Here is a 9,818-nt window from a genome sequence, read left to right on the forward strand (position 1 = left end):
TTAAAAAAAAAAAAAAAAAAAGCAAAGGTTTGTGAGGCTTCATCTATGCTGAACAGTTCCGAATGAGATAAGGAATCCCAAGAAAAGGGCAAAATGCATTAGATGTAATAAATATATCCACTGAGAGGCTATTGTTCTCCGTTTAAAAGAGATGATTCCCCTTCTCAGAGACTTCCTTCTGTTTATATATAGGTGCTCTTTTTATGAGACTCCTTTCTTTGCTCGCCCGATTAATTCTCTGAACCATTTCTTCATCTTCCATTTAAACAGCGTTCAGGGTTTTGTCTGCAGGGACAAGGAAACTGTCCAAGGAGTCAGAAAATATCCTCAAAGTGTTGTCCAGCCCCTTAGGTCTACGAGAAGCCGGGCTGGAGGATCAGGGTGTTGCATACAGCCGAGGAATGGCAGTATGGACATAATTCAGCATTCCAGCGTGAGGAGCTGTCTCTGCCTGGTAAAATTTCAGGGCTACGACGATGTTTATTAACGTCCTCGTATGCACTTTATTGCTCCCACCTTCTTTTCCTGATACTTTGCGTGATGAGCAAAGGCTGCGGGAACGCGGTTTGCCGGCTGCAAGTGTCATAGGCGCAGCTTAGTGCCGTGTATCATAAACCAGGATTCTTCTGAGGAGGGCTTACCCTGCTGTGTGCTGTCACCACCCCGTTTCGACCGCTGTCACCTCTGCGTTTGGCGAGGGGCAGCGACGTTTCTGTGTCTGAGGGGAGTTCTGAAGATCCTTGTCGAGGAACAGAGTGGTTTGTTGCCTTTAAAAAAAAAAAAAAGGTGGTGCTTTGCTCTGGGATCCGCAGCGTGTGGCGCTCTGTGCCAAATTGCCGTGTAAGTTTTAACTCCTTGCCGGTTCTGCTGGAGACAGAGAGCTCCACATCCAGGCTGGGAAATCTCGCTCGCTCTTCTCCTTCGGCGCTGACTGGAATGCTACGTTTGCCCTTGCCAGTTATTAATTACCAGTTAAAGAGCAGCTGTCCCATAAAAGAGCGCAGTAAAACCCCTGACACACACAGAATATACGGTTTGCATCGGAATCTAACAAAGCCTTTGCCTTCACTTCCCAAAGCAATATTTTTTGACAATTATCTCCCCGTTTATCTCCAATTCCCGGCCCTGCAGGCAGAGCTGTGTTGTGACTTATAGGGACCGCTGTGCGTCACAGCCTCCTGTCATCCTTTATGGGCCTGCAGGGGAACATCTTTCCCGCAGCGTGGAGAAAACCGTTGCCCGTGAGTTAATGTCGTTACAGTGCACGTTACCTGGAGGAGGACTGGGACGTTTGCCTTGTTAATGGAAAACAAAGTCTTGTTTTGGGAGGTTTATCGAATGAGCGTTTCAGGTGTAAGCAGAAGGAAGACAAGCCTCAAGTTCCAGGAGATCGAGGAGTTGCTAAGCTCTGCCTTTGCGCTCCTCTTCCCTGAGAGAGCTCCGTTGATTAATTTTACTGTATAGCTACAGCGTACGCACAGGAACGCGCCCGTGGCGTTGGCGGTCCCCTGGCGGGTCTCTGAGCTGCTGCGTTTTTTCTCTTCCCGGTTTGATTTTCCTCTTTCAGCTTCAGGAAATGTTGCAGTCGCCAGTCTGGGAAATAGCGCCTTCACCAAAACCGGTGTCCTGCTCATCAACCCTTGCCCTTACTTGGCTGATTTGAAGGAATCATAAGCCTGTCTTGGGGTTTCCTCGTTGACCTTGGGGTTTCCTTGTTGAATTGAGGTTTCCCCGTGGATCTTGAAGTTTCCTTGTTGACTTAGGGTCTCCTCGTTGATCTTGGGGTTTCCTTGTTGATCTTTTTCCCTGACTCGGTGGAAGGTAATTAGAAGCACCCAGAGGGACTGTGCAGTGGCTGAAGCAAGGAGTTCACAAACTGAGCTCTACTGGGTGCTCAGCATAGACGAATGCAGACTACCCACCGCGATGGAGCAGCAGGGGCAGCTGGCGTGAAGGGAAACTCAAAACACCCCCTGATCAGTATTCCCCAGCTCCTATCTTAACTTCCAGCTTCATCTTCCTCGAACGGGAGCTCCCAGTCCCCATGCTCAGCTCCTGCGGAGGAGGAGGTCCCTCATACCTTACCTGAGAGTAGGGAACAGGACATTTTCTTTCTGAAGAGCCCTTAAGAGGGGAGGCATATTTGAACAATACAGGGGTTGAGTGCTTAGCAGATGGTGGAACCAAGCGGTGGAAATGCCTCTGGTTTCCTCTACAAACACTTCAGAGCTGGTTCTGTCTCCCCAAACAGCCGCCTTTGTCTTGGCAGGCGAGAGAACGATATGTAAGAGGTACTTCCCACGTGGGAAGGGCACGGTTTTCTCTGATTCTGCTTGCAAAGAGAAGGGGGCAGAGGGCATGGAAGGAGGGTAGCTCCAGAAGTGGCAATCCATGTGCGTGATTCCATTCGGCGTGACAATGACAGTGGCTTGGTAGGCAGACGGGCGGTAGGTAAGGTGGTCCTCGCTTCAGAGAGAGCCTGCTGTGAAAAATTTAAATAATCTTTTCCAAAACAAAGCACTTCAGTCCTGCCTTTGCTCTCTCGCTACTTCCCCAGTGTCCCTCACATCCGCCCTGAGCGTCAGTTCTGGTTTTTTAGTCGGTGCTTTGTGCTTTTTGATCTCCAGGCTTGCAGAGGAACAAGAAAGCGATGGGGCTGATTGGTCCTAAACCAGCAGTTGAGAATCAATACGCAGGAGCAAACCCCGAGGCTGTACGGAGAAAACCGTGCTGCAGCAGCACCCGGTCCTGCAGATACGCAGCGCCTTAAACGTGGGGTTCAGGGAATCTAGTTACTCTAGGAATCGTCTCTGGGTGGCATAGCGGAGAAGTCAGGCCGGGGTTAGGCTGCAGCCGCTGTGCTGTTCCTGCAGGGATGGGTGCAGAATTGCCCCGGACTCCGCCGCGAGCCTGTCTTCAGCTCGTAAAATTAGATTGCCTGACAATCGGTAGTAATGCTGCCACACGAGACAAAAGGCAGAAAGCTGAGCCTTGGGTAGAACTCTGACAAGAGGCAGGTACTCCAGTCAAGCCTCATTATGGCATCTCTTTCAAGACAGTTGTCATTTCCTTTATCATTTTCTGAATTACCATAATGAGGGTTAATTTGGCTTCCAGGTTGCCTTACGCTGCAGACAAAAGGCTTGTTGTACAACTTTTTGAAGCGTCCAAGTTCAGGCGGAGGTCAGGAGACACAGGCTGGGGAAGGGTGGAAAAAGGAGAAGGTTTTGAGGCGCTCTGGTGCAATGCTAAATGCCGCTCTTGGCTTCGAGGTCTGCAGTGGCCTCGTCAGGGCACGGGGAAATCCGACCGGTGAGAGCTACCGGGGAAGGTCATACAGCTGTACAGGTTGTGCTCTTTGCTTTTCAGCGCTGGGAGCAGAGGGAGGCGAATGCCTACGGCCACGGGCATAACGTCCTAAAGATAAACCCGTAGGCAGAAGCACCTACAATCAGAGAAGGGTTTGGGGAGAGTGAGGAGCCTGGAACTGGCGGCGTACAAAGCTTGCCCAGCTCGCTTGAGGGCAGGAAAGAGGACGCTTGGATGGGGCGGGAGATGCGCAGGGAGTGCGGGTGCTGAGGAAGGATGCTCAGGAAGATCGCGAGGTGGGGATGAGGGCGAGGGGGAAGGAATGCTCCCGGAGTGCGGCCAGTTCTGCTCATCTCTCTTTCAGGCTCCTGCAAGCGCAGAGTTTAGCACCCTCGTGCACCAGGTAGCAGGAAGGGGCTCTGGAAATTATGTCCCTAACGTCTTCCTTGAGTTTTCAGCCACATGTTGCCTCAGAGCCGTTCTGTCCCATCTGTCTGTGGTCACCGTATCCCTTATTCCCTGCTTCCTCCAGACTGCCACCCTCTGTGCCGCCAGTGCGTGGCCAACCTGCGCGACACCGGCAGCACCTGCCTGGAGTGCCAGAACGCCCGGCACTTGCTGCTGGGGGATCACTGCCTTCCCGACTGTCCGGCCGGATACTACGCGGAGAACGGCGCCTGCAGAAGTGAGTAGTCCCTGCACATGCCCTGAGTAGCGGGGTGCTGGCGGGATGAGCCGTGAAATGGTCCCTGTTTAGCAGAGAAGCTTTGACCAGCTGGCAGGGACCAAGGGCCGTGCAACTCGTGCTCGCAGAACTGCAGCTGGTGGCAGCTTCTCAGGAAGTTTGCAGCCAGAGGTGGAACGTCATCCTGGCTGAGGTCTCTCGCTGCCTTGTCTCGGTTCAAAAGGTGATCATTCATAGCAGCTTGTAAAACAAAAAGCCAATTCCATTCAGCCGTTTAGGCTGGCGTGATGGATGCAGCGCTCCGGCTGCGTGGGCGAAGCTGCACTGATAGCACATTCTATTCTCTGGCTGCCTGAGCTTTCACCTGCTCCTGGATCTCCTCCAGCTTTTGTGGATGTAGTTTCATATTCTGATCGTTGTCTGTGCTGCTTAATATTCCTTGGCCTCTTTGAAGGAAGAAGGTTGCGTCTCTTGTTGTGTGGCTGACAGAAACACGTTAGAGCCCGTTTTGTGCCACGCTCAGTCCCTGAGAGTGCTGCAGTGAAAATTGCTCCAAGATCTCCTTTTCCTTGAGCAGAAACGCTTGTCCTTGCTGTCCCCGCAGGGTGTCACCCCTCGTGTAAAACCTGCACGGGCGCGGGTCCTTTCTCCTGCTCCTCCTGCGACGCCAGCCTGGTTCTCTCCCACACCGGCACGTGTGCACCCGCCTGCTCGCCAGGACACTACCGGGACGACAGGCAGACCTGCAAACGTGAGTGCCTCCCCCCGAGCCGTCGCTCCTTTCCACGGTGTGTTCACCGACAGGTCTAGTCTTGTTCCTTCTTGCCAGGAAAAGAGAGATTTCAAGCGCCTAAAACTTGGATGTGAGTTGACAGAGGTGATTAGCTGCCCTAGAAACAGAGCCTGCGGCGTGGTTTAAATTTGAGCACAGTTGCAGTTTTGTAATTGACTTCAAAGGCAAGAGGCTTTGGGTCCCCTAGTAACAATCTGCAGGAGGTTTTTCTGCCTCCTTCCTCCTTATCTAGGTGCTCCATGGAGAAGTGGCCGAAAGAACTGGGGGGTGCTGAGCTGGGTGACAGCTTGACAAGTTTAGACCAGTTTTAAGCAGACAAACCCCCTCCTCCCTGCCCTACCTGCTGGTACCTGCCATGGGAGCTGGACTAAGACTGCGGCTTTCACGCTACATTTTTCCACCTGTGCAACCGCGGTAGAAAAACGAGGTACAGCTTGGTAGTGCCTGACGTGAGCTGGGGGGTGTTTTGACCTCAGTTCTGACCTTAAGTGCAGGAATGGTTTATCCCGCTCCTGCCATCCCTCGTGAGCCTCTCCGGGCCCCTCTTTTCCTTTATTATTCTGTGTTCACCCCAGCCCAGACACCGGCTGGGTCGCTACTCGTGTAATTATTGGGCTTCATGTTCCAAAGTGCAAAATTACACAGCCCAGAGATGTAAAAAATAGGGATAAAACCCTGCTTGAATCAACCCGCTATAATACACACAGCAAAAAACGAGCAAGCGCTCGAGCACTCTGGTTGCCGTGAGCCCGAACGCTCGGATTTGCAAAGTCCTGCATCACCCTGGTTTAAATTATCCTGATGTATGATAAAATAACTCTGCTGCGCCACACTGAGCGCATCATCAGTGTCGTCCTATCTAGAGCCGGTTTCTTCACTGGTGAGGAGGAGGCTGATACGGTTGTCAGCGTTACCTGCCTTTTGAAAGAACAGATGGCTCTCCCGGAACGATTATTTCCATTTTATCAGCAGAAATGGAGACACCTCGCAGGAGTTCAAGGAAATAAGTGGAGGACTTTGTACTATTCTTCTGCTGACAGCAAAAAAAAGCTATTCAATAATAACGAAAAAAAAGGAAAGTAATAAAAAAGAGGAATAAAGAGGAGAGGAATTGTGGGATTCTCGCTGTCCTGCCGAGTTTTCTGTGAGCTTTTACGAGCTCTTCACTGCTCCCTCGTGCAGTGCAGATTCTCGTTTTGCCACCTACACCCCAGTACCTGCCCTCCTCGTTCGACACCCTTTTCTAATGAGAAGGTGCCTGTTAGTGGCTCCAGCGGGGTGGAAGTGGAATACGAGCTCTTCACTGCTCCCTCACGCAGTGCAGATTCTCGTTTTGCCACCTACGCCCCAGTACCTGCCCTCCTCGTTCAACACCCTTTTCTAATGAGAAGGTGCCTGTTAGTGGCTCCAGCGTGGTGGAAGTGGAATGACGGTTCCCGCGGACTGTACCCTTCCGGAATTTGGTTCGGCAGCTCAAACACAAATCGGTTTTTGCGAGCAAAATCAGCTCCTCTCATCTCCTTATTGCCAATGGCTTTTCAAGAAGCAAGTGTGATCCCTGCGGCGGGAGGCTCAGGGCAGAGCACGTTGCATTTTTGTCATGCCAGGTGGCACTTGTGCCTTTCCAAGTGCGGCGCTGCCGATAAGCCACGTAGCTAGAGACCGTCCCAGGCCGCTGGGAAACCCCCACGTAGCGGCAACGAGAGTTGCGTGGCCGGGGGCTGGCTGTTAGGCTGGGAACGTTTGGACTTAGCCAAGTGCCGTCAGGCTGGCAGCAGAGCACCTCAAACCAGCGCCAGGTTCTGGCGGCAGACGTTTGGTTAGGAATTGTCCTGATTTCTCCCAGCAGAATCAGAGCGCGGTTTTCAGGCGCAGGGCGAGGAAATACTTGTCGATCTTCCATAGCACTGCTGTGAATTAACTGAGTTCTGACATCAGCACTGAGCACGCTTGGCTGGTGGTGCAGCCGCCGGAGAAGTTCAGACCCTGCAGATCAAAGAGACAAGTCGAAAAATTCTGAACCTCTGGACTTTCATCCCAGATTCAGTATATCCCTGAATTATTTTTTTTCCTGGTGTCTTTATTTGCTCCCCACAGCTCCAAAATTTCACACTGTGTGCACATGAAAAGGTGGGAACTTGAAACGAGATGAAATGTTTGGCCCCACCAGGGTTTGGGTCTCCACACTTGTGCGTTTATGACGTAAGTCCAGAATCGCCCAAAACACTTAAAGAAAATAAGAAAAACAAGGAAGGCTCTTCCTTGGGGGTTTGAGTCCAGGGTCGGTGTTTTACCCTGACCTGTCAGAGGAGCGTAGGAAGCAGTGTGGGGAGACTCACAGTCTGTTCCAAACGGAAGGAGGCTTTCTGGGAGCTGTGAAAAGGAGCGTAAGAAGCAAAAACCCTGAAGTCTCCGCAGGCATCTCTCAAAGAGGACGTGAGGAGCAGCGGGGCCACGGGGTAACACCATTTTCACTTGCACAGTCAGCTGGTGCCTCGGTAATTACAGTGATTTTCTTCCTCTTTGCCTTTCCACAGCTTGCAACAGCCAGTGCCGGAGCTGTGAGGCGGCCGCCGGCTGCACGTCTTGCCGAGACCCCGCGAAGGTCCTGCTGTTCGGAGAGTGCCAGGACGAGAGCTGCGCTCAGCAGTACTACCTGGATTTTTCCAGCAAGACTTGCAGAGGTGAAAACCACATCACTGGCTTAAAGAAAAATGAAAAAAACCAAAAAATAGCCTTGCGAGTGCCTTGGCTGGGAATCCGTTCCGTCGCAGCAGGAGCCATGCAGGGGGCTGCTTTAAAGCATGTCGGAGGGGGCGTCGTGCGGCAGCAGAGCACCGGCGCGGCTCGCGCGGGTTGTCCTCTGTGCTGCCACAGACTTCAGCCTTCCAGAGATTACTGCAGATCCTTCTCTTGTCAATGGCTCAGGCAGTGAGCCAGCAACCTCTGCAAGGGTCAGGTCCAGCAATCGTTTAGTCGTGGGTCAGCTGAATAACGAGGGGACTTACCAAGCTAAACCTTTTTTGAGTGCTTACCTGCTTCTCTCTGTCTTACTAAACGCTGCATCGGTGGGAGGCTGCGGAAGCCAAGTGTGAAGCGATGGAAAAGGCACCTGGCTTGAGAGATGCCCAGAACTCCCCAGGAGAGCCTTCCGTAATGGCACTAAGTGCGGATAAGGGGGCGTGGCTGCAGCTACCACCGCTGAGAGCAGGATGCGATACCAGTGGCTCGTTTCTAGCTGGCTCTCTCTGAACCAAGCAGCGCCTGTCCCGTGAGAGGTCGGGATGAGACAGGACAAGGGTGTGTGAAGGCAGATCTGACCCCAGCCGAATCCATTGTGTTTTGGCCGGTGGACTTCCCGGAGGGCGCTCTGTACTGTGAGGGACAACGATTTCGTTTTCTTTCGGTCAGAGTCATTCGAAAGCGTGAGGTTGGGTAATTGCCAGTGAGCCACAAACTCGGCGCTGGCGGAAAAGGAGCTTTGCTGCTTACGGGATGAAGTCAGGCTTTCTGGGCAGCAGAACTGCGCCAGTGTGAGCAGCTCTGAGAGCTGAACAAGAGCCAAGCCTGCTCAAATTCGCCGTGGTTAGAACACATTAAATCCAAGAGGGGAAAAAAACCCAACCCATCTCTTTTTTTTTTTCTTCCAGAGTGTGACTGGAGCTGTAACGCTTGTAAAGGTCCCCAGAGGACCGACTGCCTGCAGTGCATGGAGGGCTACGTTCTCCACGAAGGAGCTTGTGTGGAACAGTGCCCTGCAGCTTTCTACAAGGAATCAGACACGTGCCAGAGTGAGTTCTTCTTGAGCATTACTTCTGCCTGCTGCTGCCATCAGCCCTCCCCGCTTGCCGCCTGTCTTGTGTTCAGAAGGCACGTTCTAGCTTCCCGTCTCTCGCTGCCCTCCAGCCGCAGAGCCGTGGTTCTGGTGGGGCGTCACCACAGCGCGGGAGGAGGTCGAACACAGCGTGGGGCTGAACTCTGTCCGTCTGACTTTCAGGGTGCGATCCCCACTGCCTGCAGTGTCGGCAGGCGGAGGAGTGCAGCCTCTGCGAAGCCCCGTTCTACCTCGCGGACGCTCGTTGCGTTCGCAGCTGTGGGGAGCGCTATTACGCAGACCACGCACAGCGGAGGTGCTCGGGTAAGCGAGGCGAGGTGGTGTGGTGGAGAGGGACGGGGCTGGAGTCTGTGTTCTGCGCGCTGCTCCTTCTCTCCGGGGCTGGGGTGAAGAGGAAATGCTCGGGGGCTGTGTTAAACTTGCTGTTGAGCTGATGCCGTCACCTGGGAGTTGGAGAGCAGCCCCTGGTGACAAAGAGCAGTGGCGTTTCTGCTGTGACCCCCAGGGCCAGCGCCGCGCACCAGTGGCCACCTTGGTTTTGCAGTGTCTCAGTGGGGTTGTGCTTTCCGTCCCATGCAGCTTGTCCTCCCGGCTGCTTGGAGTGTGACAGCGACGGGCTGTGCCACCGCTGCGACAGCGCCACGTTTCTGGAGAATAAGACTTGTGTTCCTGCCTGTGGCCAGGGTTCCTATGGCAGTACGTGGACCAGGGAGTGTGAAGAAGGTGAGTGTAAGTGATAAAGCCGCCGAGCTGGCAGGCTTCTAGCTGATTTTCAGACCAGCGGGTAATTCAGTGGCTTTTGGGGAGTCCCGTTTTGTGTTGACCGTTAGAAGTCGGCAGCTGTTTTCCTCCAGCTTCTTTGATTCACAAAATGTGCACGTACGTGGTTTTCTGAGTGAAGTTACGTAGGACTGCATTTCTTCTCGAGGTGGTGGTTGTCCACCTTGGCCAGTAAGGGTGTAAGGGTCTGGTGTGCCATGCAAACGACGGTAGTGACAGGCGAGATGCTAACGCAGCCCCAAATTCATTCAGTAATGCTTTTCCCTCCTTTTTTTTCAGCCAGCTTCCACGTGAACAGTACCCTCAGAGTAGGAATTGGGGGGGTAGAGCCCCTGGACCTCTCCTTCCTGGGGGTGCCTGATGGGGAGGGTGCCCCAGGACAGCTCGTCTTCCACATCGACAGCGCTCCCACCAAC

At 53.2% G+C, this 9,818-nt stretch overlaps 1 protein-coding gene across 1 annotated transcript in view; it reads left to right on the forward strand.

Moving 5' to 3' along the window:
• FRAS1 (Fraser extracellular matrix complex subunit 1) overlaps positions 1–9,818 on the forward strand; it is a gene marked incomplete at both ends in the record, with an annotated part of 49,120 nt that overhangs the window by 9,280 nt on the left and 30,022 nt on the right. Inside the window, 7 exons of the mRNA XM_010134267.1 lie at positions 3,842–3,994; positions 4,599–4,745; positions 7,325–7,471; positions 8,438–8,578; positions 8,785–8,925; positions 9,202–9,351; positions 9,682–9,818. Coding sequence (XP_010132569.1) covers positions 3,842–3,994; positions 4,599–4,745; positions 7,325–7,471; positions 8,438–8,578; positions 8,785–8,925; positions 9,202–9,351; positions 9,682–9,818 — 1,016 coding nt within the window. The remainder of the gene's footprint in view (positions 1–3,841; positions 3,995–4,598; positions 4,746–7,324; positions 7,472–8,437; positions 8,579–8,784; positions 8,926–9,201; positions 9,352–9,681) is intronic.

Source organism: Buceros rhinoceros, unplaced genomic scaffold (genome assembly GCF_000710305.1).
Source record: "Buceros rhinoceros silvestris isolate BGI_N320 unplaced genomic scaffold, ASM71030v1 scaffold25740, whole genome shotgun sequence".
In the NCBI taxonomy this organism is placed as follows: Eukaryota; Metazoa; Chordata; class Aves; order Bucerotiformes; family Bucerotidae; genus Buceros; species Buceros rhinoceros.